General features: G+C 56.0%; 7 protein-coding genes across 11 annotated transcripts in view; 4 read left to right on the top strand and 3 right to left on the bottom strand.

Annotated features, from left to right (window-relative positions):
- Nucleotide 1: 1 nt before the first annotated feature.
- On the top strand, nucleotides 2–2,496 carry LOC146757421 (fibrinogen-like protein 1-like protein). Of its 2 annotated transcripts, none has more exons than XM_085522420.1 (3): nucleotides 2–770; nucleotides 1,192–1,323; nucleotides 1,465–2,496. In XM_085522420.1, exons 1-3 carry the CDS (start codon nucleotides 767–769, stop codon nucleotides 2,091–2,093), a joined length of 765 nt encoding a protein of 254 aa, XP_085378546.1. In that variant the 5' UTR covers nucleotides 2–766; the 3' UTR covers nucleotides 2,094–2,496. The 2 variants fall into 2 exon arrangements, with proteins under 2 accessions (XP_085378546.1, XP_085378547.1); XM_085522421.1 differs by having other exon boundaries at nucleotides 502–770; nucleotides 1,192–1,341.
- A 712-nt stretch (nucleotides 2,497–3,208) lies between these two features.
- Nucleotides 3,209–5,644, bottom strand: LOC107322600 (fibrinogen-like protein 1-like protein). The gene is made up of 3 exons (XM_015880785.2): nucleotides 5,490–5,644; nucleotides 4,770–4,889; nucleotides 3,209–4,217 (listed from the first exon to the last, which is right to left on the bottom strand). Exons 1-3 carry the CDS (start codon nucleotides 5,557–5,559, stop codon nucleotides 3,571–3,573), a joined length of 837 nt encoding a protein of 278 aa, XP_015736271.1. The 5' UTR covers nucleotides 5,560–5,644; the 3' UTR covers nucleotides 3,209–3,570.
- A 1,844-nt stretch (nucleotides 5,645–7,488) lies between these two features.
- Nucleotides 7,489–11,436, top strand: LOC107322599 (fibrinogen-like protein 1-like protein). Its single transcript, XM_015880783.3, has 4 exons — nucleotides 7,489–7,639; nucleotides 8,627–8,767; nucleotides 9,538–9,600; nucleotides 10,403–11,436. Exons 1-4 carry the CDS (start codon nucleotides 7,636–7,638, stop codon nucleotides 11,029–11,031), a joined length of 837 nt encoding a protein of 278 aa, XP_015736269.1. The 5' UTR covers nucleotides 7,489–7,635; the 3' UTR covers nucleotides 11,032–11,436.
- Nucleotides 11,437–12,171: 735 nt separating this feature from the next.
- Nucleotides 12,172–13,653, top strand: VPS37D (VPS37D subunit of ESCRT-I). Its single transcript, XM_015880440.3, has 4 exons — nucleotides 12,172–12,385; nucleotides 12,559–12,730; nucleotides 12,848–12,930; nucleotides 13,081–13,653. Exons 1-4 carry the CDS (start codon nucleotides 12,263–12,265, stop codon nucleotides 13,459–13,461), a joined length of 759 nt encoding a protein of 252 aa, XP_015735926.1. The 5' UTR covers nucleotides 12,172–12,262; the 3' UTR covers nucleotides 13,462–13,653.
- A 1,577-nt stretch (nucleotides 13,654–15,230) lies between these two features.
- DNAJC30 (DnaJ heat shock protein family (Hsp40) member C30) lies at nucleotides 15,231–17,798 on the bottom strand. The gene has a single exon (XM_015880926.3). It carries the CDS (start codon nucleotides 17,708–17,710, stop codon nucleotides 17,102–17,104), a length of 609 nt encoding a protein of 202 aa, XP_015736412.2. The 5' UTR covers nucleotides 17,711–17,798; the 3' UTR covers nucleotides 15,231–17,101.
- Nucleotides 17,799–17,824: 26 nt separating this feature from the next.
- BUD23 (BUD23 rRNA methyltransferase and ribosome maturation factor) lies at nucleotides 17,825–22,577 on the top strand. 3 transcript variants are annotated; one of them, XR_014936609.1, is made up of 13 exons: nucleotides 17,825–17,891; nucleotides 18,087–18,124; nucleotides 18,194–18,289; nucleotides 18,373–18,455; nucleotides 18,536–18,632; nucleotides 18,802–18,844; nucleotides 19,316–19,412; nucleotides 19,728–19,778; nucleotides 20,334–20,419; nucleotides 20,631–20,676; nucleotides 20,916–20,977; nucleotides 21,956–22,045; nucleotides 22,190–22,577. XR_014936609.1 is itself a non-coding variant. In XM_015880924.3 (12 exons), exons 1-12 carry the CDS (start codon nucleotides 17,844–17,846, stop codon nucleotides 22,242–22,244), a joined length of 849 nt encoding a protein of 282 aa, XP_015736410.2. In that variant the 5' UTR covers nucleotides 17,825–17,843; the 3' UTR covers nucleotides 22,245–22,577. The 3 variants fall into 3 exon arrangements, 2 of the variants coding, with proteins under 2 accessions (XP_015736410.2, XP_015736411.2); XM_015880924.3 differs by lacking the exon at nucleotides 18,802–18,844; XM_015880925.3 differs by lacking the exons at nucleotides 18,087–18,124; nucleotides 18,802–18,844.
- A 323-nt stretch (nucleotides 22,578–22,900) lies between these two features.
- The window catches only part of STX1A (syntaxin 1A), a 32,567-nt gene continuing 29,208 nt past the window's right edge, over nucleotides 22,901–26,259 (bottom strand). For both annotated transcript variants that reach the window (XR_014936608.1, XM_015880922.3), the window contains exon 10: nucleotides 22,901–25,979. Coding sequence is in view for 1 of the 2 variants with exons in the window: in XM_015880922.3 (XP_015736408.2) it covers nucleotides 25,902–25,979 (78 nt within the window). In the remaining variant the exon portion in view is untranslated. The remainder of the gene's footprint in view (nucleotides 25,980–26,259) is intronic.

The raw sequence follows: 26,259 nt of genomic DNA, 5'->3' as shown, positions 1-26,259 counted from the left end.
GGGGCTGTCAGGTGTCACTGCATGGCCACTCCCCACCAGTTTTGACTGGCTGGCACCTGTGGGAAGCATCCAAAAACTAGAGGAAAGCAAACAGAAGGCGAAAAGGAGGAGGGAAACTACAGCCCTTCTCTGCCCCAGCCCATGCTTTGCAACACCACAGTTCCCATCCATGTGTGCTTGGATCTCCTCTGCTGCCCTCCATGCACAACCCGGCCCCTGCCATTCCTCACACCCAAACCATACCTCCTGTGTACCCTCCAATCCCATCTGTTGCCTTCTAAGTGCTCTCAGATCCCCATGTCCCACCCCATTCACCTGTGGATTCGTCCAGTTCCTGGCACCTCGGATGCCCTCCATTCTCACCATGACCACTCAAGGTCTCTCCATTCCCCAGTGTTTGCTCTCCCCGCTGGATGAGGACTGGCATCCAAGTGTTTGTTCAAAGGCAGCACCCTTCAGAGCTCCCAGCTATGCCGTTCCCAGTGAGAATTTCATCTAAGGAGCTGAGTACTCACAGCAGAGAGCATTCCGAGCACTCTTGCTGGCACAGACATTGTTTTCTTTGCAGCTGTGTGCCAGGCACCACAGTCACTTCTTCTCAGGCTGTTTTCTGAGGGTCAGAAGGGAACATGCTTTGATTCCACCCCCAGGAGAAAGGAGGCTGCGTGGGTCAGACGCGCTCACCCCACCCACTGCAGAGGGCCCTACAACTCTCCCACTGCAGCCCCACGGCTCTGTGCATCAGAGGGAGCCCTGTGCCGCAGCCATGGGTAAGTGTGGGGCTGGGGAGGGCTCCTTGCGGGGCACTGGGAGCAGCTCTGAGCTCTGCCCTTATGGGGACTGGGGGCATCAGCACAAGCAGAGAGATGCGCTCCCCTCCACCGCTCCGTGCCAGCCCTGTTGGTGACCACAGCCAGGTCCTGCTTTGAGGCCAGGAACGCTTTCCTCTGAGAACCTGGCTCTGTCAGCTGTTGGTGCTGTGTTGTACCTGACCCTGCCTTGTGCGTGGCTTTGGAGACAGAGAAAGGGCAAGCTGCTCACCCCTTGGGCAGAGGACTGGAGGCTATTGGCTCCCCGTCTGGCACAGAGCACAGCATATGTTGTGTGTTCTTGCATCTCATGTGTGAGCGCTGGAGCCAGGGGGTTTCCCACCTCGCATCTCAATGTTTTTACATCTTTTCCCTTTTCTAGTAACCCAGTGCCTTCCACTCCTTGCTTGTGTGCTGGTCTTAGCCATCCCAGGCCCCTCTGTGCCTGCACAGACCCAAAATGCTTTCAAGAAAACCTTCTCCAACACTTCAATGAACACTCTGAAGAAAAACAGTAAGGAGCATTCCATGGGTATCGTGGTGCTCTCCCCAACCCCATTGCCATTCCTTGGTCTGGGCTAACCAAGGAGTGCTCTCAGCATCTCCTTGTGTCAGGTAAGATGTAACATCCCCCACCACCTGTTTCCTGACACAGGTTGGCCCAAGGACTGCAGTGAGATCTCTGCTGGCAGCCCCAGTGGCGTCTACACCATCCAGCCCTCAGGGCTCCACCCCATTGTGGTGTACTGTGAAATGAACGTGGCAGGTGGGGGCTGGACAGTCATCCAGAGGAACCAGAAGGACACAGCTGTCACCTGGGCTGAGTCCTGGAGCACCTACAAGTACGGCTTTGGGAACGTGCGCAGCGAATACTGGCTGGGCACCGAGTACATCCACCAGATCGCCAAGCAGAAGGTCTACCAGGTCAGATTCGTCATCCAGGATGCCTCCAACAACATCAGGTTTGCAGAATACAACCTCTTTAGTCTGGACAGTGAGTCCCAGGGCTACCGGCTGCGGCTGGGCTCCTACACAGGGACAGCGGGGGATGCCATGGACTCAGACAATCCCAGCACTATGCATAACAACATGAAATTCTCCACCAAAGATCGGGATCAGGACACTTCGAGGAAGAACTGTGCATCCCGCTCTGGGGGCGGGTGGTGGTTTTCGTCGTGTTATTCTGTGCTGCTGAATTTCAAGGGTGGCATGACGTGGGGCAGCCTGTGCAAAGGGGACTGCACATCCTCCCTCATCCTCATCAGACCAGCTCAGTACAGATAGCGTCCCTTCCTCACTGGACACAGCCAGGCCGGGGCTCTGCTGCACTGCTCGTTGCTGGCTGGGGTTCTGGGCGTGAATGGGGCTGTTCCTCTATATCAATAGCTGTTTTCCTTTATTCTTTTCCTGGAAATTAGTAAGGTTCACTGCTTTGTCCGTGGCCTGTCACCTGTGATGGGTTTTTGGGACTTTCATTAGAACGAGGCATTATAAATGTTTTGATTTTCCTGACCCAGCAAGGGCTCATTCTCTTCCTGCTCTGAGGTTATAGATGAAGGTCACAGGCTTCAGTAGAAAAATCTCTTTCATTGCCAGCTAACACAACCTGTGCTGCTCCGCTCCCAGACAGAACATACATGAGCAGCCTGTGCTCATCCTGCAGAATAAAACTGCTTTAGAACCAGCACAGATGTGAAAATGTCCTTCATCTGTTGCCAGCTATTAGCCAGGAGCAGACCTAAGGCTCCTGTTCCAGTAAGAAATCAGAGGGCAATTTATTTATTTATTTTATGAAACAAACGGGGAATTAAAGACGAAACTCGCACTTAAAGAAGGGGGTTGGGTTTCAAAGTGAAGGTCTTTCAAAAAGAAAATGCAGTGCCATACAGCCTAAAGCGGGCGGTGGGAATGATGGCATGCGCCCCCCCCCGCCCTTCCTCTTCCAGTCTGACCATTGCACCGTCAGCCCTTTTCCGGCAGGGGGTGACCACAATCCCGGCTGTTTCCAACCCAGCTGGAGGAGAAGCTGGGGCTGTGCTCAGCAGCAGCCGGGCCAGCAGCAGGCTAATGGCAGTGCTGAACGCTGTCTGATTCAAGCGATTTTCCGGGAGGCCTAGCAGCAAGCTCAAAACTACAATCACTATCCGATATGACTACGAGCCGGGATGAGCAGCCTGCACACTAGCCATGGGAAAGATGTGCTGTGTGTGCTCTGGAGCGGTTTGGGGCCACTTGGGCGGCTGTATCTCCTTATCTGGGAGGAGGTCTTTGAGAGAACACCATATAATGCACCCACCCTCTATAAGGTCTGCCATATAAGGTCCTGGGGACTGGACAGAGTGGTCCTTCCTCTGTTTATTCCCATTATTGATACAGCAAGGAGACAGGAGGCAGCGAAGTCTGGCTCTGGGGTTTATTGTAGCTGATTTTTCACAGTGTGGGAAGCAATTTTGGGACTGAGGAGAAAAGCAGGGAGATGCTGATTGCATGGAGAAGGGCACGCGCACTTCTCCCCTTCACCCACCCCAAAGCAGTGCCTGCATCCTGGTGCCAGCCAACACAGCAGCACTGGTCAAAGCTGCCCATGTGTCCAGAGCTTCAGGAGACCGCTCCTGAGCCCCAGAGCCGCAGTGTTGGAGCTGGTGGCCGTGCAGGAGCTGCAGGTGGCACAGGGCACCCAGCGGGGCTGGCACGGGGCTGGAAGGCATAGGAATGGGGCACTGGGCTGAGGACAGTGGTGCTGCCCCAACGTCTGACACAGTCAGCACACATCAGTGGGTTTGACCAGGATGAGGGATGATGTGCAGTCGCCTTTATCACAGAATCCCGGCCAGAGGATGTACTTCTGGGCATTGAGCACCACATTCTGGCACCTGTCGTACCACCACCCCCCGTAGCTGCTGGCGCAGTTCCCGCTGTACTGGTCCTGGTCCTTGTCCACCGTACTGAACTTCATGTTGTCGTGGATGCCGCCCTTCTTGGGGTAGTAGCCGGTCAGGTAGTCGTCCCCTTCACCAGAAAATCGGCCCAGCCTCAGCGGGTACCCGCTGCTCTCGCTCTCCACTCTGAAGATGTCGTACTCAGCGTAGTGAGTGACGTTGGCTTTGTCCCGCACCACGAAGCGGACCTTGTAGGTGCCCTGCTGTGTGAGCAGGTGCAGGTACTCAGTGCCCAGCCAGTAGTCAGCCTGCACGTTCCCAAAGCCGTACTTGTAGGTGGTCCAGGATTGCTTCCACGCGAGCTCAGTGTCATGAGAGTTTCTCTGGACAACAGTCCAGCCCTTGCCTTCGGTGTCCATGTCACACCACACCACACGGGGAGGGGATCGTGCTGGCTGGATGACGTACACCCCGCTGGGGCTGGTCTTGCGGAGGCGGCTGCAGTCTGCGGGGAACCCTGCAACAGGAACTGCAGCAAACAGAGCAGAGTGGGAGAGAGAAGGACTGTATGAGTCAGTGTGGGCAACAAGATGCTCCTAGAAGAGAGTAAGGACTTAGCACAAAAAGGGATACTTTTATTTGTGGTCTTTTCTGCACTGGCAATGGTTCTTCTACAGGGAGAACAAAGGCCCCCGACAGTGGCCCTGCTGAGCACCCTGCCCATGACTCGCTCTTGTGTTTGGAACTGCTGATGTATCTGGCCAAGATGGAGGGGGAAAAAGGTCTCCCAGATCAACAAGAGCTACAGATAAATACGTAAATAAATAATTCAGTACTGGGAGGATCTCTGATGGAACTGTTTAGGCAGAAGCCCCTCAGTTTCAGCCTGGAGCTATCAAAGGATGCCTTGACATGGGTCAGGCTGTTTACTTCACAAGAGCTCAGGAGTCTGTATGTTGAGGAGTCCTTGCTTTGTGCCTCAACCAGTCTGCTTGCATGATAGCCTGTCTAGCATCTAGCATCTGAGAGCAAAAGCTCTCCTGCCCTTGGTGCCGCTTCCCCCAGTCGGATCCATACTCACCGCTCCGTGAGCTGGCAGTGGGCATTCCTGGACCTGCACTCACATAGTGGAGAAGCATCACCCCCACCACGGGCAGGAGGACAAGGTTCACATGGAGCTGACGTGTCCCAGACTGCAGCCCTGGGGAGGGAAGGGTGCAGCACCATCAGGACCCCTCGGCAGCCCCCCGCACCTCGGTGGCCTGGAAGCTCTGACCAGGGAATGCAGAGCTGCAGGACCAAGATTCAGAGGATGAGTCCCATGCTACAGACACCAGCTACTGGGTGGACAGGAGAAAATCACTTGTGTGCACATGGTGACATGAGCCCACACCACTGGACTGTTGGTGGCCACCAATACAACCCCACGCTCTGCATCAGCTCAGTGCTGAGGGAGATGCCAGTCCCAGGTGGGGAAGGGCCCCTGTGCAACCACAAGTGCCACATGTGCTGATCAAGAGGGCATCACTGATCAGGAGGGGAAAGGATCAAACTGAAATGCAGGGCTCCATACTAAAAGGACAGGGCTTAGGTAGCCTGAAAAAAGTATAAGGTGCCACCATGGACGTATGTCACCTACTGCTTTGGACTGCATCCCTTCTAAGATCATGGTGCCACCCAGGCCAGGCCGTGGCAGCTGTCCTGCTGCTCTCCTTGTGCCTTTGTATACTCACCCCATGCAGGTCTGGTTTGAACCCAGCAGCACACCTGAATGCAGCTTAGCTCTGGGAAGATAACTCACCCATTGCAACAGCACAGCTGAGCAGAGAGCAGGAACCCAGTGGCTCACCCTCCCATGCCAGGCTGTGCATGGTGACTTTATAGGCACTGTGCTCTCCCACTTGTGCTCACACGTGTTGTTTGTAGAGGCACTAGGGGATGCTTGCAGACCATGACTCAAGAAGCTTTCAGATCCCTTTACAGCACAATAAGGCCCACAGGGGAAGGGAGTCATGCCCTTCTAGCCAGAGAATTACAAAATACTCCCACGTGGAGAGATTTCACTTATTGACTCTTAACATTACACAAACACTACATGTGAATTGCCCACTTGGAGTTATTTCTGGAGAGCCATGATCAAAGTGAAGTGAAGAGACCAAGCTTTTTCTAAGGACGTAAACAAACTGGCGAGAGAGGTGAAGTTAGGTTTCCTATTTGTCTAGTTCCAAAGGTGACGTCAGAAAGATGAGTGCAGATCCTCAAGAGGCCATCCTGCTTACTTTCCACCCACAGGCTTTAAGACTGATTGGTGAAGCCATTGAGCTGGAGCTGGTGTCGGCATGTGCAACATCTTCTGGCACTGCAGTCTGCACAATCTGAGCAGCAGGGCTGGGGAAGCAGTGCCCGTCAAGGAACTGGAGAAGTAAGGGGTAACCAAGAGTAGGACAAGCTACGAATGTTGCTGGTCTGACCTCCACAACAGAGCAGGGGTGCTTTATGGAGATCAGCGATGAGTGGTGCCCTTCAGGGGTCAGTAATGACACCGGTGCTCTTAAATATCTCTATCAGTGACACTGACAGTGGCTTGAGTTCAGCCTCAGCAGTTTGTGGGTGACACCTTGACATGGCTGAGAGATAGGATGCCATTCAGAGAGACCTGGGCAGGCTGAGCCATGTGTCCAGGAGAACCACATGGGGTTCAATAAATCCAGTGCAATGGCAGTGTTTGAAGAACCTCAAAATAATATTTTCTTAATCTAATTGTAATTTCCTTCTAATTGTAATTTGTTTCCCTTGTGTCTGCTGCCTCTCACCCTGTCCCTGTGGACTTCCAGAGCCACAGAATCACAGTGTCATATATTCGTTTAGAGTGGAAGTGACAGTCTGACCTCTCTGCTCAAGGCAGGTCTACAGGGTGATGTCCTCATGCAGTCAAGACGTGAAAACCTTCAAGGAGGGAAAACTCACAACCTCTCCAGACACCTGTTCTACTATGTGACCAACTTCATGCTATAGATAGTCCCTCACTTGAATTGCCCATGTTCTAGCTTAGATCCATTACTTCTCATCCCAGGACCCCTGAGAACAACTTGGCTTCGCATTCTCTGCACCCACCAGGCTGTGCAGGCCACAAAGGCTGCCCCTTTGCCTGCTCTTCTCTCTGTGGTACCGATCCACAGAAAAAGGACCGACAAGAATTTTCTTGAAGAAATCCATGTTGTAAGTGCTCCTATTTACAGAGAGAGGCTTGAACTGAGATTATTCCATGTTCATTTTGCCCCGGTTCCCACAGCTGCAGGGGCAATGGGTCCAGCTGAGGGTACCACACATTGCACAAGGGCAGCGCTGGGCTGCTGGAGTGGGACTCTTTGAAATGTGGTGCTTAGATGAAAAAAGCTCCGCTTGTCAGGAACACTACAGTGCCTCATTGCTGAGGGCCAAGATGGGCTCCCTATGGCTGCTGGGCTCAACACCTACTCTGGAGAGAGCAATTGATACCCTGACATTTGATTTCCATCCAGGAGGGGAATGCCATCAGGGTGTTTACTTACATGCAGAAATGCTGGGAGGTGCTCAGAGGATGTGATTCCCTGGGGAAACCCTGCGAGCAGAGGGGGGAGGTGGGGGATAGGGGCAGCCAGGCTGCCTACGTCAGAGCTGTTCCAAGACACTGTCTCATTGGCAACTTGCTATTTGCTTTGCATCTGAAGAAAGCTCTTCACCTCGGTGAGATGCAGCCTTCTTTGCCCAAGGACGTGTCACTTCACTACGAAAGCAAACAAGGCACAAAGCACTAGCGCTGTTGCCGAACAGGGGACAAGTGCTGCAGTTTGGGTCTCGTGTTCCCACCCCCTCACCCACAGAGCACTATAACTTTCAGGCCGCACACCCCTCCCACAGGCCAAATCCGCCCGGCTTCAGCCCCGCAGGGTCCCCTTGGAGGCAGTATGGGTGAGTGTGGGCTGGGCAGGGAGGGGTCCCCGGGCACAGGTCTGCGCAGGGCTCCCTGCTCCCTCAGCTGTCCCAGCACAACGCCTGCTGTGCCCCTGCTCCCCTGGGTGGGAGCTGGAGCAGGAGCTGCACGCTTTGTTTGGGGCACGCTGTGTGCAGGCAGAGCACTAGGTGGCCCAATGTACAAGCCAACAATTGGCCAGATGTTCCTTGTAATGGTCTGTTCTGCAGAGAAAATACCTTAGTGAAGGACATGGATTTTTGCTCTTTTAGATCTTCTTTTCTAAGGAGCACTATTGAAGAGGCATTATGATGTGGGGATTTGCTGTTTGAATGCACACAGTTGTCCACAGCACACCCAGCAGTGACTGTTTTATCTCCCACATCTCCTTCCTGCTGGAATTCCATGGCCGTTCATGGGGCAGCAGGAGGAGCATTACTTCTCCAGTGGCCCTAAGACAAGATGTCTTTACACATGTCCCTAAACACAAATCACCAAATGCTCTGCAGCAGTTGAATTGTTTGGAGAGTGGTTAGAAGAGCTGCAGAACGCAGTACAAAGGCTGGGACAGTCTGATGTTCCCAGGAAGAGATGTTCACCTCTAGGATGGAGCTCTGCCTTGAACATCTTCCTTCTCACCACCTCAAGGAACACTGTTGAACTCAGCAGCCTGGGGCAAAACAGGGGAGCTGTGACTCAGCTGAAGGAAGGAGTCACATTCATCATCTGTCAGGGGTGATAGGAGCAGAGAGAAAAGAAGATTCCCCCTCCCTGCTCACTGTCCAGCCCCAGCACTTGGTTTTCACAGGGATTTCTGATGACTTTTGTTTTGCTATCTGGGTGAAACAGGACTTTCAACTCCAAGAGGAAACTTCACAAAGAATTTAATTTTCCTATTTTACACTGCAAGAGTCAAGTAGAATTAACTGAAGAGTTATGTGCTTTTTCTTCTTTGCCTCCCTGCCCCCAATTTCTTCTCATTTCAGCTACCCAGTACCTTTGTCTCCTGATTTTTACCTCCCTGCTGGCCTTGGCAGCACCTCTTGCCTTTGACATAAAAAACTTGCATCTCTTAAATGGAACAATGGATGAGATTATGAATATTCACCCAGAGCCCGTCCAACCTGGTAAGTATTCCTGTGTAAGAGGGAGAAGCAGACAAGGTCATGTTTGATCAGACGCCATGCAGCTCTGTGCCCCAGCCCACCCCAGCTCCTGCCCTGTGTCATGGAGGATGGACTCAACATTGCTCTATGTGTGTGGACAATGCCAAAACAATGTGTGCTGTGTTGCTGGGACAAGAGTTATTCCAGAGTCCTCTTATAGTAGCCCACCTCATCCTCTACATGGCATCAAGTTCTTCAGCCCCTCTTTGAGCCCACTAGTCTGAACCCCAGAGCATCTGGGTTTACAGAGGGGACAGATTCACCTGTGGACATACACAATATGCCCTTGTGAGAGAACTGCATTCATTCACTCCGAGCCATTTTTTCTTACAGCATTCAAATTCCCCTCAGAGCCCCTCTTTCTGTTCCAGACACCAGAGCCAGTTTTTCTGTGGCCACTCTAACATTTCTTTCCCCTCTCATCCCGTTTCTGCCTCTGTCCCTTCCTGACTCCTCCTGTAACTTAGCAACTACCTTCCTGGTATTGCTATCACCTTTTGGGGTCCCTCTAATGCACAGGGTGCTCAAACCCTTCTCATCAAGGAAGCACCTGCCCCATGGGAATTCCCCACGTGCTGGTGGCCCCAATACCTGCAGGGAACGTCCCTCTGGAGTGAGGAGTAGCCACAGTAACAGGATCACAATCTGGAGAGGGTCATTTTCTCCTAGCAGGCATCTGACATCCGTTCTCTCTACACTCACTCCTTTCTCCTCTTCTCTTGTCTATTCAGATGAGGGGGACCCCCACATTCGACAGGTGAGAGACGTTGCCCCACGCCCACCAGCAGTTCATGGTAAGTCTGCACAAGAAGTACATCTGCTCACAAGATTTCACCTTCACTAAGAGCCCAGAGGAGAGTTGTCGGCCCTTTGTATGCACTTGTTCCTCCCAGGAACAACAGAGGTGCCACAGCTTGTTATCCTGGATAGACCCTGGCACCAGCCACGTTCTGCACTTAATACGTGCTGAGAGAATTTTCTATCTGAAGATCCAAACTGGAAATTAATGATTTATTATCTGCCTTTGGGTTGTGATGGCTGATTATTACCTGATTTTGTCTGTGCAGTTCTCCAGAATGGAACCCCTATTCACTGCATAAGGGGGTTCCATTCTGGAGAACTGAAAGTCTGTGATCAAATGAAACAAGTCAGGAAATCCCTAAAGAGTCACTTGGGTAAACCCAGGGGGTTTGTCCTAATCATAGGCCCTCTCCAGGGTTTCTACAATGACCAAATCTCTAAACCTTTCATGCAAGTGGCTTCAGAGTCCAGATTGGCATTTCCCTGTATGGTGATACATCACCAACAGGCAACGTGGGATTCACTGCAGCGACTCCAACCTGGACAAGGTTGCACTGCATCCTGTTAGAAGGCAGTGGGGACCTGTGAGTCCACATGAGGTTGATTCCTGTCTTGGAAACACATGAAGTCCAACTCTTTCTTTGATCATTTCAAAACTTTAATTTAATCCTGTGGGCATATGGCAGGAATACATCCCAGGAATGTGTGTGCAATAGGACAGGTGTAAAAGTAATCCCATGTGCTCGGTGTCTCCTTGTGTCAGGTAAGATGTAACATCCACATTTCCTGCTGCAGGTTGGCCCAAGGACTGCAGTGAGCTCCCTCCTGGCAGCCACAGCGGGGTCTACATCATCCAGCCAAAGGGCCTCCACCAGCTCGTGGTGTACTGTGAGATGAATACCACCAGCGGGGGCTGGACGGTCATCCAGAGGAACCAGAGGGACACACCTGTCACCTGGGCCGAGTCCTGGAGCACCTACAAGTACGGCTTTGGGAACGTGCGCAGCGAATACTGGCTGGGCACCGAGTACATTCACCAGATCGCCAAGCAGAAGGTCTACCAGGTCAGATTCGTCATCTCGGACAACGCAAACAATATCAAGTTTGCAGACTACAACCTCTTCAGCGTGGAGGATGAGGCCCATGGGTACCGGCTGCGGCTGGGCTCCTACAGTGGGACAGCGGGGGATGCCATGACTTCAGACAATCCCAGCACTATGCATGACAACATGAAGTTCTCCACAAAAGATCGGGATCAGGACAACTACAGTAGGAACTGCGCCTACAGCTATGAGGGCGGGTGGTGGTTTTCGTCCTGTTATTCCGTGCGGCTGAATTTCAAGGGTGGCATGACGTGGGGCAGCCTGTGCAAAGGGGACTGCAAATCCTCCCTCATCCTCATCAAACCAGCTCTGTACTGTTAGCAGCTCTTTTCCCTCCCATCTGCACTCGATTCTCTGCAAGGCTGGGGCATTTCTGGGGCAGAGAGGGAGCCTAAGGGTGCTGGGGGTTGGTGAAATATCATCTGCTCTTTCCCTCTCTTCCCCTTCTTTGCCCATTTCTCCTTGTGCTTGCCAATGATTCATTTTTGTTTTGTTCATAAGCACTAAAAAAAAAGGGAAAAAAAAAAATAATTGCAAAATGTGTGAATTGTGTGTGTACCTTCCATGGGGGAGGAGAACACAGAGCCCTGGAGTAACATTTCAGCAGTGGTTGATAGCCGTCTCCAGAACTCACAGCAAGCAGGAGGGCCACGTGTCACAAATGTCGGTGTATCCGCACCTCTCTATGGCGTCTGTTAGAGCAGCCAAATAAATGTGCTTCCTTCAGCTCACTGTATGTCAATGAATGACTGTTCTGCATGTCCCACTGCAGCCAGTGAGATCCCACAGTGGGTGCTTGGTTGGAGCAATGGGGCTCAGTGGGGGAAAGGCCCCACGTGTTTCTCACGGGAAGGGATGTAAGCTAATTAAAAGGGATGTAAGGTAATTAAAACTAGTTGCACTGAGAGAACAGACCTGTAACTGTTTACTCCCTCAGCACCAGCCAGGCAGGAGAACCCTGAGGGTGCAGCACTCGGCGCCTGTTTCCTACTGAGTTGCTGGTGGCACCTTGGGGTGCAGGGATGCTTCTTGCAGCTTCAGCAGGAGCAGAGGCCTGAGCCCTGAGCATGCTGAGGACAGCAACAGGCAGCAAAGCAGCCAGGAATGTCCTCAGTGCCAGAATGTGCACAGAATGTACAAGCGCAATACGGGCCAACACACTGAAGCAGGATGTGCACAGCATAGTGCTCTATGGGGTGCAGTGTGGTGTAGGATGCTGAACACTGCAGTGCGAGACCCACACCATGTGATGTAGTGGTGCTCATAATATGTAGAATTTAGTGCTGCAGCCTGCACACAGTGGGAGCAGTGCAGGATGCACACAGCAGGTGCGGTGTGGGTTGCATCCAGCAGGTGCAGATGCACACAGCAGGTGCAATGCAGGCTCGACTCAGGATGCGCTGCAGAACGAGCACAGCCGAGCACGGCCCCGCGCTCGCCGGCGGCCCCTTTAAGGCTGCGGGGCGGGGCGGTGCGGCGGGGCCGGGCGCGGGGCTGCGGCTCCCGGTGCTGGCGGCGGCGGCGGTGGGGGGGCTCCGGCCGTGCCCGGCCCATGGCCCGGCCCCCGGCGCCTCCCGGGGCCCCGCGCTGCTTCGGGGCGCTGAGCACGGGGCAGCTGCGGGCGCTGCTGCAGGACGAGCCCCGGCTGCAGCGCGCCGTCCGCCTTAGCAAGAAGGTAGGGCCGGGCCGGGATGCGGTGCGATGTGGTGCTGTGTGATGCGGTGCGATGCGTTGCTGTGTGATGCGGTGTGATGCTGTTCGGTGCGATGCGGTGTGATGCGGTACGATGCGGTACGATGCGATGCGGTGCTATGGGCGCTCCGCGCCGCTCACCGCCCGGCGCCGCAGTTCCAGGCGCTGCAGCGGGAGCGGGAGGAGCGGCTGGCGGCCAACAGCGCGCTGGCCCGGGACAACCTGGCGCTGCGGCCGCGGCTGGAGGACGGGAAGGCGGCCCTGGCCATCAAATACCAGGAGCTGCGCGAGGTGCGCGAGGCGTGCCGGGCCAAGCTGCGGCGCCTGGGTGAGTGCGGAGCGACGGGAGAGTGCGGGGCTTCCCGGCGAGGGAAGCGTCCGTCGTGCCGGGAGGGGGGAACCCGGGAGGGGAGGTTCCCGGCAGCGCCGCACTGTCCCCGCACAGAGACGTACCTGGAGGAGTGCGGCCCGCAGCGTGCCCTGGACCGGCTCCGAGCCGCGCTGGACGCGTCCGAAGCGGAGGCGGAGGTGAGCGGGGGTGAACCGGAGGCGGGTGAGAGCTCCGCGCCGTGCCCGGCCGTGTGCGGGGCACCGAGGGACAGCGCGGGACTCGGGGATACGGGGGGACCTCGGCCGTGCAGCGCTCTGCCCGACGCCCCCTCGCTGCCCGTCCCGCAGGAGCAGATGCAGCGGTTCCTGGCGCACGAGGTGCCCCTCGATGTCTTCCTCGAGTCCTTCTGCCGGAGCCGCGCGCGCTTCCACGTGTCTCGGACGCAGCTGGAGAAGCTGCAGGAGCTGCTGCAGAGGGGCCGAGACTCTGCGGAGGAGCCCCAGGGGCTCAACCCGGCGTCGGGCCACGGCGCGGCCTCTCCCAAAGCCCTGCAGCTGCGCTGCGGCTTCGTGCCCGCCGTCCTCGTCCCCGCGGCGGCCGTTGTACCCTTCGCCGTGCCGCCCAAGCACCGTCTCCCGGCCCTGGGACAGCCGCCCCCCGCCCCGCAAGCGGCACCGCTCAGCCCCCGGCCCATCCGCCGCCGGGAGCCGGAGCCGCTGCAGCCGTAGAGGGCCGGGGCCGGGGAAGGGCGGGCGCGGAACTCCGGGACCTGCCGCGTTCGGGGAAGAAGTGGCTGCATCCGCTGCGGGAGGGTGGGAGAAGGTGGGTCGGTGGGCCCGGGGGGGTGGAGGCAGTGGGGAAGAAGGTCCGGGAGCACGGCCCGCTGTGCACTCCCCAAATAAAGGCTGTGTTCCACACCGCGTTGGCCTGGATGTGAGCAGATGGATGGAGCAGGCAGAGGTGGTCCCCTGGTTTGGGGACATCCCTGGGCTGGGGTGTGCCCGGGGATGGCGAGGGCTGCTCCAGGGTGGGCACAGAACCCGTGGGCATGAGGAGTGCAGTTCCCCCCAGGCCAGGCACCAAGTGTAGCCCCCCAGCTCAACCCCACACATGGCAATAGCAGCCCCTCTGGATCCCTGCCTGACTCGTGAGCGGTGGGACTGCACAACTACGCTTGGTAGAGCTGGCTGCCCCAGCCTGGTGCATTTGGGCCTGGTAGGCAGGCAGTAGCCATGGGCAGGCAGAGGAGCGCCCCAGTGCAGGTGGGTGCCTGGAAACCCTGCATACCACAAAGCTGCTCTGCAGGGGATAAAATCCCTGGGGTGGGGCTGCCAGCAGCAGTGGTGATGTGGCACAGTATCCGCCCTGGGTCTCCCTGTGTGGCAGGGCTGACACAGGCAAGGCTGTTAATGGAGAACTCTATTAACAGAGGTGTGCTGCAGGGCATGCTGTGAATGGGAAGTGAGTGGGCCCACAGGTCCACGGATGCTGCCAACCGTGCAGCTCTGTCCTGGGACCTTGTACCAGGACCCACTGCAGCAGGGCTGGGGGCAGCACTCTGTCTAGGGAGCCCAGAGCAAAGCAGGGCTGGGGCTGTCCCAGGGTCCCACAGTCCCCTTGCTGCTGCTCAGGCCCTGCTCACCCAGCCTGCAGCTCCCTCTGGCTCTGCCCACAGGCAGGTGCCTGTTCCTTCCCAGCTTCTCCAGATGGTGGATGAGGTCCTGAGGAGACACGGAGCCCCTACAACCGCACACCACTCATCCACAGCCAGGGAGAGCAGCCCATGACTGGGCTGGGGGAGGGCAGCCAGCACTGCAGGCAGCTCGTGAGCCCCGGTGCCCCCTCTGGCTGCAGGTGTCGGGGTGTGCTGGGAGCTGGCAGCTGGTCTGTGAATCTGGGCGAGCTCCAACTTCCAGGCACCTGATTTCCTGCCGTCTGTCCCGCAGCAGCTGACCGCTCCGCCTGAGCAACACAGAGGTGATACTTTTCTTCCTGTTAATACAGAGCTGGTAACATGCAGACACAGGGATGTTACTTTTGGGGTGTTACAGTGTCTCATTGTAATGGAAGTGCACACTCTATACAGAGTAGCAAAAAATAGCACTATACCAGCTAATGGGAAGAACCCCCCCCATACTCTGCATGCCGCGCTTCCCCTCCTCTGACCAAACCCAGCAGCACAGCGGAGCATTTGCTCAGCTCTCCCAGATGTCACAGCACAGCCCTTGTACTGCCCTTGTACTCCAGCGGCAGCACTGAGTGGGTTTGTAGCAGCAGGAGTGAAGTCTGCCTACAGAAGCCACCCCACCCACTCCCAGTGACTGCAGCTGCATGTCCAGCCTCTTCAATGGGTCTCAGGGTAAAAAAGGCACCCTCCCACAAGCATCGTCTTCAGGCTACTGTGGTCACTGAGTGAACACCAACCCACCTCCCACCCTCCATTTTCCAGCATGTACAAAGAATATTTACCACTCAAGCCCGTCAAAAGAAAGACATGTCAGTTCATCACTAGTTTATTGATGGATAATTTTAATGCTCAGGATGTGTCACAGAGATCTGAAGAGGAACAGGAAGAACCAGAAATATGAATGACCCTCACCACCATGGTAAGGCACATTGATGAGCCCAGCTTTAGTGCCTTGATTTCAGACACAGGCACAGATTGGGAAAGCCAGATGTCTCACGGGAGCTTCCCTGTCCCAGTCCCAGGGACCAGAGCAGTGCCAGGAGCACAGCGCTCAGCTTCTCCTGCTCCAGGCTGCACTACATCCGACCCATGTATGGCCTGAGCCATACAGAGCAGCACATACAGAGAGATCAACACAGAAGACAACTTGTGTTTGGCACAACAGCCTTAAAAAACAGCAAATCACAAAACCAGGAACTAGAGATGCTCCTGTACGGTACCCACTGCTTCTCATGGCTGCACAGAGCTCTTCCAGCCTGTGAGAGAATGCTGCTGGCCAAGCTCTTCCTGGGAAGCCACCTCTGGGGGCAGTAAGGGACATGGCTTACAGCACGAAAGTACATGGGTGTGCTGGCACAGAGCCACTGCTCTAGATGTTCCCACTCTATAACCAGTGCTTTTGAATGCCAGGCTCCCCCAGCTCTTCACATACCAACATTTCAGGACTATAATCTCAACAACAACAACAGAGGATCCTGGAAAGCCCTCTCTTCTCCTGCACTAAATGTGCCCAAACACACAGCAGCCTCTGCAGCTGGAAGTGGTACAATACTTTCCAGAAGAGACAGGAGACTCTCCTGTAGCAGCATGTACCACCTACCAGTACACACTGCACTCTGCCCTGCCACTGCCTTGGGCTCAGCTCAGTATCACAGAATTCCACCACTGAAAAACATGAGGTGTTTGCTTTGGTTTGTATTAGGAGAAATCACAACCCTGTGTCACAGCAGCGAGGGAAGGGCATGGTTTTCACACAGTCCAACCCAGCAAACACAGTGCAAAGTACCACAGATGTCATCCTTGGCACTCCAGGTGTTGCAACACAGGGCTCCAGCAAGCTTCTCTCTCTGCCAGCAGTACCACGTGGCAGAGATGAAACCTTCACCCAAGACAGGCACTCTTAGATACAATCTTCTTCAGTTCCTGAATCACTTCAGTACTTAATTAGTCAAATACTCCTATGTGCAAAAGGTGCTTAGAGGCACGTCAAACACAAATAATGCCACTGACAAACGTGTACCGCTCCCAGCCACAATGGCTGTACGAGACAGTCTTGTGCAAAGCTCCCAGTAAGGCCTCGCCAAGGCGGGCTGCTCTACAGTGAGGTGCCTGGGGCAGCACCTCCAGGTGATGGTGGGAACACAGGCAGCCAGGGCCCACATTCCATTCTTTCAGACTGCTGGAACTGAGAGGTGTGTGCTCAGCACAGCGTGAGGCAGGGCCCACGCAGGGACACAGGGTCATGGTGCAGTTTGGAGACCAACGCTCCAAAAATGCACTAAGGGTGACAGCACAAAGGCGGCAAGCTTGGGATTAATGGAACCCACAGAGAGACATTACTTAACATCAGCGAGAGCATCTCCAGGAACACGTGCAGCACACAAACAGTTGGTAACTATTTAATCACGGCTCAGCAGAACAGAAATGTGGTTCCCAGCGGAGTCACAGCGCGGTGCCAATGGAGGAGATGTCGGAGGTCACAAAGTGGAGCCCGTGTCCCTGCCGGGCGCCTCGTGTGGGGTCTGCAGACAGAAGGGGCTCACGGCAGCGCTGCTGTGGGTGCGGTAACACACGGCCACGCTGCGGGCACACGCGGCTCCAGAAGCGACGCTGAGGCCTTGTACCGATCCCGCACGGATCCCGCACCGTCCCAGGGCCGCCAGCACCGTGTCGGGCCGCCGCTACTTGAAGCCGTAGAGCATCGCGAAGCCCAGAACGACGAGCAGCCCGGCCGTGAGCTCCGTCAGGAGCCGCAGTCGTCCCTGGGCCGCGGTCTCCTCCCGGAACAGGCGCAGCCGCTCCCGCCGCTCCCGCAGCGCCCGCTCCCGCTGCAGCTGCGCCCCGTAGTGCGCGCGGTAGAACGCGTCGAAGTCGAAGGGCGGCGTCGCGCTGTGACCGCGGGCGGCGGCGCTGCGGGCGGGGGGCGGCGGCGCGGGATCGCGGCCCGAAGGTCGGGGGGCGCCGCTCAGCTCGTCGCGGCTCAGGGCGCCCCGGTCGTACTTGCGGCGCAGCGCGGCGCTGCCCAGCACGCGGTAGGCCTCGCTCACGGCGGCGAATCGCTCCGCGGCGGCCGCGCTGCCCGCGTTGCGGTCCGGGTGGAAGCGGAAGGACTGCTGGTAATACGCCGCCTTGATCTGCGCCGCCGTGGCGGTGGGCGGGACGCCCAGCACCTCGTACAGCGTGCGGCGCGGGGCCTCGCCGCTCCCGGAGCTGCCGCCGCAGCGCGGGGCCGCGCCCAGCCCCGGTCCCGGGAGCAGGAGGCGCCGCAGGCCCAGCGCCAACCGACCCATCGCTCAGCGACAGGGCGCCGCCATCTTGCCCGCGGCGTTACGTCACTTGGACGCGACGGACCGTGACGTCACTCTGGAGCTGCTCGGTCACTCGGCGTGCACGTGGTGTCCGGTGGTGACGTCACCTTGCAGCATGGCGGGCAGCGGGCGGCGGCCGGAGCATCGCGGGCCCCCAGAGCTGGTGCGGGCGGAGCGGGACGGGACGGGACGGGACGGGACGGGACGGGCGGAGCGGGGAGGGGAGGGGCGGGCTGGGCTGTCCGAGCTGTCTGTGCCGTCCGAGCTGTACGAGCTGTCTGTGCCGTCCGTGCTGTCCGTGCTGTCCGAGTCGGGGCCGCGCTCACGCCTCGCTCCCCCGCTCCTTCTGTCGTTGCAGTTCTACGATGAGACGGAGGCGCGGAAGTACACTCAGAAGTACGGCGGGTCGGGGGCCGGGGGCCCGTTGCCTTAGTGCCGCTCTGACCCGCCGCCTTCCTCCCGCAGCTCCCGCGTGGCCGAGATCCAGGCGCAGATGGCGGCGCGGGCCGTGGAGCTGCTGGCGCTGCCCGAGGGGCGGCCGTGCCTCCTGCTGGACGTGGGGTGAGCGGCCACGGGGGCGCCACGGGCGGGGGGGGGGGAAGAGTCCCACGAGGACGCCGTGAACCGTCCCCTCCCGTCTGCAGCTGCGGCTCCGGGCTGAGCGGGGAGCACATCTCCGACGAGGGGCACTGCTGGGTCGGGCTGGACATCAGCCGCGCCATGTTGGGTGAGTGTGAGCGTCCCGCCGCGCCCCTCGCTCTGCAGGGAGCGCTGAGCCCCGCGCTGAGCCCCGCAATCCCCGCACAGATGTGGCTGTGGAGAGGGAGGTGGAAGGAGACCTGCTCCTCGCAGATATGGGCCATGGCGTCCCCTTTAGGCCCGGATCGTTTGATGGCTGCATCAGGTGAGTCTGAGCCCCTGATCGAGCTCTCCTGATACTCCGTGTAACAGTTGCCTTCTGCAGTGTGTACAGTGTGTACAGTGTGCTCGTGTTGTGTAAAAGGGGAGCGTGGCTCTCCCTGCTGGTACGAGCAGTCTGCAGCTCTTTGGGCTGTCTGACGTTTTTGTGGCAGGAGGATGATCGGGCTGGATAAAGGAAAGGCTGTGTACTTCCAGGTGAGTTGAGATGCGCACCAAAGCATTTCAGTATTGATGGAGGGACTGGCCTCACAGCTGAGTGAAGGTTCACTGGTTGGTTTGGGGGCTTTGTTAGAGAATGCTTTTTAGAATAACTGGGAAGGAGCAGGGGCTCTCTGTTACTAAGCTTTGTGCCTGGGTCACTGGCAAAACCTGTGTGGCTGCTTATGAGCTATGCAATGGCCACAACGAAGCACTTTATTATTGGAGTGCACGGCTTAGAGGAGAGGTCTGATGTTCCTGTTGTGCTTGAGTAACTGCTGCACCAGGTTGGCTTGTGGCATGACTTAGTGAGTCTCTGTAGTGCCCTTACTGCAAAACAAGGCAAGGTTATATGGAGAAAAATGAATAATTTTCTCTGAAGCTAAGCACATGCTCAGTACTAAAAGAGCGCTCAAAGGGAGGTGGGATGATGGCTCAGTGTCCTTTGGATTTTGATTTCTTTTGCAGTATTTCTGCAGTGCAGTGGCTTTGTAATGCTGACAAGAAGTCACACAGTCCTCCAAAACGCCTTTATCGGTTCTTTTCAACTCTTTATACTGCCTTGGTAAGTGTCATGCTCTCATTCAGCCCTCAGCCCATTTTGGTATCCCCTCCTGTGCCTTGTAGCAAGACTCTGAGTAACTGAAATGTAGTATTAGCTACAGCACCTATTTCTTAACCGCTTCCCTGTTTGCACAGTGGCTGTCTTGCAGTCCCTGCTGCTAGCCCTGTGCCTTGCTGTGCTCTGGCGACTCCAGCTCTTCCATTGGAGCTGCTCTCCTGGGAAAGTTCTCCAGGGACCTTCCTGGGGGTGCGGACTGGACAACAAGAGGGGAAGCCTGTTCTAAGCCATGCTTGTGACTAACCTGATTTCCCGTAGGCCCGAGGATCCCGAGCTGTGCTGCAGCTGTACCCTGAGAACTCAGAACAGGTACAGCAGAGAAGCTAATGCATGTTTAAGGCTCAGTATGCATTGTGTTTTTCCACAGTGGGTCTTAGTCTACATCCTTCTTCCTACCTGTAAAGTTCTGTAAGAACTAGAGGGGAAAAAAACCAAACAATAAGGAGAATGCCTTACGTCCTTTCCCCTGTTCACAGTTGGTCTTGGGCTGAGCCTTAAAATCCAAGGAATTCACAGGATGTGATCTACAGCTGCTGTGCTGTGTTTCTTTGTGTGATGGGTTTGAAGACTGGGCTGTAGTCATTGGTGCTGTACTGTAGTTTCCCAGGGCTGGAAAATCCCTCCCTGTATCCCTCTCTGAGAGTCTGCTCTTCCAGGGTAGGCTGCAGAGCAGGGGGAACTAAGGAAATGCTGCAGGCATTTGTTTGGATTCTACCACAGAGCAGAGTGCTTGGGACAGGATTTAACAGGAGCAGGGCTGACCTGTTTTTGGCACACACAGTCAGCTGTGTTTGACCATACAGGGCTGGGCATCACTGGTGATGACTGCTAAATAAATGTCTTTTGTTCATGCACCTTTTTCAGCTGGAGCTCATCACAGCCCAAGCCATGAGAGCTGGCTTTACTGGTGGAATGGTCGTAGACTACCCCAACAGTGCCAAAGCCAAAAAGTGAGTCCTGTATCTCTGTGTTTATGGGCATATAGCATACACATAACTTAAGCAGCTATTATTGTGAGCTGCTTCCTTTCTCCCAGGATACAGTCCTGGATGGAGGTGACAGCTTGGATCTGACTGTATTATAAAAGCTGACAGTCTTGCTTCAGAACTGGGAATTGCGTGTTGACTTCTGGCTTCACAATCCTCACTCTTGTTCTTTCAGGTTCTTCCTCTGTCTCTTTGTTGGGGCATCTGGCACGTTACCAAAGGTAAGGAACTCAACCAAGCAGCAGAAATGGCTGCCAGCTGATGTGAAAGAGCTATGGGCAGGAGGCAGCCCCATGTATGCAGATACAGCTTTATTCATGTTTCTTTGCCACAATTTCTGGGAGATCAGATTGCTTCTGCCACAGTCCTTCTCCTGATAAAGCACTGCTCCCTGTAACTAGATGGCAGTGACCGTTGGCTCTGTCTTCTCCAGATGAAAGGTCTCAATTTTGTTTTTCAGGGCCTCGGTACTGAGTGTGCTGATGGAGAAGAGATACATCAGGCAAAATTCACCAATGAGAGGTATTATCTGTTTAGTGAAGTTGTCCCCAAGTACCAGGGGGTGTAAGCACTCAGTTTTGCTGGCTGAGAACCGCAGTGCTGCCATGCGTGAAGCGGCTGGAGGGAGGGAATGGGGGCACTGGGACAGCTCTGCAGCCCAGATGGGCACTGCTCTGTCATGCTGAAGACCATGACAGTGCCCTTCAGGAAATAAGCAGGAGAAGCTGCTTTGACTAGAGAGCTTTGCAGTGCTGTCAGGGAACTGTCCTTGATGCTCACTGTGAAACTGCAACTGAGCAATTAGTTGGAGGTGCACTTCTGTCTGGTGCTTAGTGCTGTAGCATAGGCCAGTGATGGTGGGAGGGGGGTTGTTTACAGTGCTGGCTTATGCCAAGCATTGCTTTTCTTGATGGGAGAGCTATGTCTGAAGTCTTATATTCCATTTCTTCCTCAGTGAATTTTCTTTTGCTGTGATTACACAGCAGCAGCTTGGGTGTTTTTTCCTTCTGGCCAGGTCTCTTCCCATGGTAGTGCTGCAAGGAGGAGCCCCTCCTGCAGCCAGTGGGAAGAGACAGAGATCAAAAACCAGAGGAAAGTCGTCGTGGCTGCCAGGAGCCAGTGGTTGTCATGTTTTCCTGCCTCTTACACTGCTGTGCTCTGCTCACTCAGTTCAGAGGGTACCTCATCTCGTAAGGCTGTAGCAGAGCAGAAAACTTGTTGGGAAACTGGGGCCTTTGCTGTATTCAGAGCAGAGCAGACAATGGTGGCTTTGCTTGAGCCTGTGAAATCCCAGAGCTCAGCATGTCAGGTGTCAGATACAGCACATGGGAGTGCTGGCCATCTGCAGCTGTGAAGGGTAGGTGTCTCTGCTCAGAGCCAGGAGTGGTGGCAGCCTCCCTCCTGCAGCAGTGTCTGGGCCTGGACTGTGGAAATCCTCCGGAGCACAGAAGTGTGCCTGCACCCCAGGTCCTCCCTAGCTGCTGTCTGCTCTCCCCATAGGGTGCGATTCAGAAATGCCAAGGGCAAGTCTGTGAAGAAAAGCCGGGACTGGATTCTTGAGAAGAAAGAACGCAGGCGACGACAGGGCAAGTAAGTTTAGCTGGGTCCTGCCTCAGCTGCGGCTGACAGTGCTGGCCCGTCACCCACTTAGGCCTCCTGCCATGAACTATCTTCCCTTCCTGTCCCAGAGTGACCTGTGGATCACACTGAATTGCTCTTTGGTTTTCTCCCCAGGGAAGTGCGGGCAGATACAAAATACACAGGTCGGAAGCGCCGCCCTCAGTTCTGAATTGCTGTGGACACTGCTGACATGGAAGACTGTGTGTTGGCCTCTTGTAGTGAGGCTCTTGTGGATGGCCCTGATGGGCTTCCTAGGCTTGGGACTTGCAGGAGCCATAGTGACCTGTCTCAGCAAAAGTCTGGCTCAGGTGCAGCCAAACTGCTAACTACAAAGCTTCCAGCTGTTTTCTTCATGAAGGGAGAGCAGCACATACTGGCCACTTGGAGTCTGCCAGGACATTGCTTATATTCTCAACAGGGCACTGAGCCATCTGGAGCTTCAGGCAAACCCAGAACATTATATGCAGATTCTTCTCTAAACAGTCAACAAGTTTAAAGATTTGCTGGTCTCCTGTGTCATGTCAGTGCAGGGGAGCACTGAGGTGGGCAATAGAGTAGCTGGTTCCCTGCCAGCTTCCCCTCCGCATGCAAGGAGGTAGCCAGACAGTGTTAGAGGTGTGTGTCCAATGAGTGCAGATCTTCTGGGCAGGTGGGTACGACTGTTACTTGAGCTCTTCTGTGGTGGCTCCTCTTGCATGTTCTTCACATCAGGAACACCCATCTGTGTTACTGCTCTGGGGGTGTTAGAGTCTCCCTGCCCAAGTCCCTGCTCCCTGTCACCTCCACCCTTCCCCTTTAACAGAACAGAGGTGCCAGCCAGAGCTATACAGTTAGAAATGTTTATTCTACATAAAAATTCCACAAAATGGGAAGCTGTTTTGCACCCAAAGCTTTTGGGAGAAGAAAGGCAGGCCAGCAGAGTGGGAAAGAGGGGAAAGGATGAAGGAGATAAGAGGCAACAATACAGTGTCATCCAGCCCAGTGAGACAGAGCAAGCCAGGGTCAAGATCCACATAGAAAACAAGGACACTTAGCTCACAGTACAGCAACAGTACAACTCCACAGGGGGCTCGGAAAGCCTTCAAGTACATTACTTACTAAAAAAACAAAAAAAAACAAAAAAAACCCCCAAAACTTAAAGAAACCAAACCAAAACAATCCTCAGTTCAAGTGCAAGCTGTGTGTGCCCCACACCGCTCGTAAATACTGCATCGACATGCTCCCGGCGCTGGGAGGGCAGGTGGCACTTGGAACAGAGTTGGTGGAATCCAAAGGACAAGTGGGATGAGGTTGGAGGATAGAAAGAAAAAGTGAAATGTTTCCCCAAAAGCACAACTACACTGTTGGTGATTTGGTCTGTACATGCAATGACAGGCAGGTAAAAAGGAACTGAACAGGGCTTCCCGTAGTGCAGGGGTAATTATTGCACCAAAACACCCTCCTCTCACAGTGAGGGCAGTGCGAGACAGCCTGCGGGGCAGCGATGGCAGTGTGCTTCTCTGCCTCCCTCATGTCAGAGCCTGCAGCCACTGCTGCCTGCACGAACCCTGTGAAGTGCCAGTGGCAGAATCACGGCTCCGCTGCTGGCAGTGGCAGCACCCACAAGGAACAAGTGTCAGTTCCCCCCAGCACTACTCTGAGCCCTGTGCCTTTACTGGGGCTGGCTGCAGCCCTGATGTCACGTGAACTTGTGCCAGAGGAACCACTTGTTGGAAGAAAAGTATCCCCTTGTGCAAGCAGTGGGCATTGCTGCGGGGGAGCCTGAGATGAACTTTCTTGCCTGCCTGCCTGCCTAGGAGCAGCGTTACCAGCAGTAGTGTTATTGCTTCCCATGGTGGGCCCGGTGCTCTCCCTCGCTCGACAGGGCAGAGTGCAACTGCAGGAGCAGGCACTTGCACATCAGCCCCAGCTCTGTCCCCCATGGCCAGACATGCCTACAAAGCAAGGGCTGTTCCCATGCCCAACTCCCATCCTGGAGGGGAGCTTCACACCCAGCCGGCAACAATCCCAGTGCCCCAGACCCTCATGTCCATGCAGGGTGCAGCACTAGAGCTCACTCCAGTTACCACAGGGCTGTGAATGAAGGGGGCTCCAGTCTTGGATGGTCTGACATCTAGCTACAACTGCTGGGGGCTTGGACTGGGCAGCATGGGGAGTCAGGCTGGACACAATCCCTATCAACAGCCAAATGCAAGCAGGGGACATGTGGTGGGACCTTTGGTAATGGTGGCAGGGAGCGCTGTGTCCTAGCAATAGCCAATGGCCTGCACCCTCCATCTGAGCACGCTGCACAAGGCTGGTGCCAGCACTGCAGCACCAGACAGGACGGAGGTGGGTGGGAGCAGGGCTCAGCTCCAGCAAGGCCTGCCCTTACCCTGCCGTGCAGCTTGAACCCCTCAGCCCTTGGGAAATGCAGAGGCTGGTGCACTCATCTGGCCCTGGTTAGATTGGGGAAACAGCATTCTGCCTGTAGCTGTGTGTGCTGCCAGAGCCCCTTTTCTGCTATCAGTGCCTGGGCTCACGTCCAACCTCTGCCCCAGTGCATGACGGCAAGCTTGGCACCAGGCATCTGCCCTGCTGGAGCTCCTCCACGGTGCTTTGGCACTTTGTGGGCAAGCCACAGCACAGCAGCCTCCTGAGGAACAGAGCCCTGCAACTGTCCTGAGGCAGGAGCACAGGGACGACAGCCCAGTGGCAATGCAGACCCCTCTGCTGCAGCAGGCTCAGGTGGCAGGCAGATGCTAAGATGTGGCAGAGCTGGAAGGAGCAGTCAGGCACTGCCCTGCTCAGGAGCTGGTGGCACGGAGGAGGAGGAGAAGGAGGAGGAAGGCTGCTCCTAGTTTGTGGGGGTGGATGCAACAAAGGCTGCTCCCTGGGACTGTGACAGGAGCAAGCCCTCCTGCCTCCAACCCCCAGCCTGAGGGCCCTGTGTGGAGGTGCTGTGCTGGGCACAGCCTGGCTCCCAATGAGCCCAACCAGGGCTGTGGGTGTCAAGAGTTATCCCCAAACTCTGACAACCAGAGCCCAGGCCTGGGGGTGGTAAAAGCCAGGGTCACCATGTGCCAGAGCTCAGAAGTCCCTGTGACCTTTTGCTCTGCCAGCCCGGTGCTGGGCTGCAGCACTGAGCCCATCCCCACTGAGCTGTTTCCATCCCCAGGCTTCAGCAACGGACCTGAGCAGCAGCTCCTCACCCCACGCTGCTCCATTGGGCAGGGCTGGAACAGAGCAACCCACCGCGCAGCACCCACAGGCAGCAGCAGCACACCCAGCAGCAGCAACGAGCACCTGCAGTGGGTGGTGGGGATGGAGGGCCTGGCAGAGCACAGCCCTGGGAAGCGCCCTGTAGTAGAAGCAGCCTAATGAAAGTGGTTTGCAAGCACAGATGCGGCTGACAGACATGAGAGCTTTGGCTGGAGGTGATGGGAGAAGCTGAGGGGAGGCTGACTGGGCTCTGTGCTCCTGAGGAGCCTATAACACCCCGTATTGGTCTCATCTCTGGGTGTCACCAACAGGCTCCTGGCACAGCACGGTGCCCAAAGTTACCTCCGTTCCCCTGCTCCCGGCAGCCTCCCAGGCTGAGCAGTGATGAGAGCTCGGGTTGCCCTGAAGGTCCCCCTCGCGCCCATCACCACCCCCTGCACCCCATCTGCACCCCGGGGCCAGCACTCCCTCCACACAGATGCACCGCACCGCACACACAGCATCACAAACAACCATGCATTAGAAACTGAAATGCTGCTGAGGGGCTCCGGGGCTGCATGGTTTGCTCTGGCCCCACAACACACGCAGCTCCGGCCGTCACTCACAAGCAGTCCTGTGGGGGAGTCTAGCCAAAAATGCCGCCGAAGGTGGAGGCGATGACGATGCCCAGGATCACGCAGCAGATGATGATCATGATCTTCTTCTGCTCAGGTGTACCGGTGCCAACAGGGAGAGAGGGGAGAAGGGGCTGTGAGTGCTGGGTGCTGGGGCCTGCCCTGCCCCCTGGGCTCTGAGCGGCAGCTTGGGGCCCGACTCCCCTTCAGCTTGGAGAAGAGGGCAATGCTTGGGGTCAGAGCTCTACCACCTTTCTCCACTGCCTCCACCTCCCTTAGGTCCACAGCCAGGCTGGCCCTCGGGGTCCACCCTGTCCCTTTTCCTCCCCCCATGTGGCAGCCCTGCCCCACAGCCTTGCCCCCCAGTGC

Source organism: Coturnix japonica, chromosome 22 (assembly GCF_054131305.1).
Source record: "Coturnix japonica strain WE chromosome 22, WE-NBRP24, whole genome shotgun sequence".
Classification (NCBI taxonomy): domain Eukaryota; kingdom Metazoa; phylum Chordata; class Aves; order Galliformes; family Phasianidae; genus Coturnix; species Coturnix japonica.
The sequence above is the reverse complement of the archived record's forward strand: the minus strand, read 5'-3'. Positions and strand labels throughout refer to the sequence as shown.

What these genes read in the sequence shown, in the direction of transcription:
- LOC107322599 (XM_015880783.3), top strand. An exon ending in CCCAGAGCCCGTCCAACCTG is followed by an intron (nt 8,768 to 9,537) that starts GTAAGTATTCCT and finishes TTGTCTATTCAG; the next exon opens with ATGAGGGGGACCCCCACATT. An exon ending in ACGCCCACCAGCAGTTCATG is followed by an intron (nt 9,601 to 10,402) that starts GTAAGTCTGCAC and finishes TTCCTGCTGCAG; the next exon opens with GTTGGCCCAAGGACTGCAGT.
- BUD23 (XM_015880924.3), top strand. Translation starts at nt 17,844, where the DNA reads ATGGCGGGCAGCGGGCGGCGGCCGGAGCATCGCGGGCCCCCAGAGCTG. An exon ending in TGCCTCCTGCTGGACGTGGG is followed by an intron (nt 18,290 to 18,372) that starts GTGAGCGGCCAC and finishes TCCCGTCTGCAG; the next exon opens with CTGCGGCTCCGGGCTGAGCG. An exon ending in ACCCTGAGAACTCAGAACAG is followed by an intron (nt 19,779 to 20,333) that starts GTACAGCAGAGA and finishes CACCTTTTTCAG; the next exon opens with CTGGAGCTCATCACAGCCCA.
- DNAJC30 (XM_015880926.3), bottom strand. Translation starts at nt 17,710, where the DNA reads ATGGGTCGGTTGGCGCTGGGCCTGCGGCGCCTCCTGCTCCCGGGACCG.
- LOC107322600 (XM_015880785.2), bottom strand. Translation starts at nt 5,559, where the DNA reads ATGCACAGCCTGGCATGGGAGGGTGAGCCACTGGGTTCCTGCTCTCTG. An exon ending in CAGCTGTGCTGTTGCAATGG is followed by an intron (nt 4,890 to 5,489) that starts GTGAGTTATCTT and finishes TTCCCTCCCCAG; the next exon opens with GGCTGCAGTCTGGGACACGT. An exon ending in CACTGCCAGCTCACGGAGCG is followed by an intron (nt 4,218 to 4,769) that starts GTGAGTATGGAT and finishes TGTTTGCTGCAG; the next exon opens with TTCCTGTTGCAGGGTTCCCC.
- VPS37D (XM_015880440.3), top strand. Translation starts at nt 12,263, where the DNA reads ATGGCCCGGCCCCCGGCGCCTCCCGGGGCCCCGCGCTGCTTCGGGGCG. An exon ending in CCGTCCGCCTTAGCAAGAAG is followed by an intron (nt 12,386 to 12,558) that starts GTAGGGCCGGGC and finishes CCGGCGCCGCAG; the next exon opens with TTCCAGGCGCTGCAGCGGGA. An exon ending in GGCCAAGCTGCGGCGCCTGG is followed by an intron (nt 12,731 to 12,847) that starts GTGAGTGCGGAG and finishes GTCCCCGCACAG; the next exon opens with AGACGTACCTGGAGGAGTGC.
- LOC146757421 (XM_085522421.1), top strand. An exon ending in CAGTAAGGAGCATTCCATGG is followed by an intron (nt 1,342 to 1,464) that starts GTATCGTGGTGC and finishes TTCCTGACACAG; the next exon opens with GTTGGCCCAAGGACTGCAGT.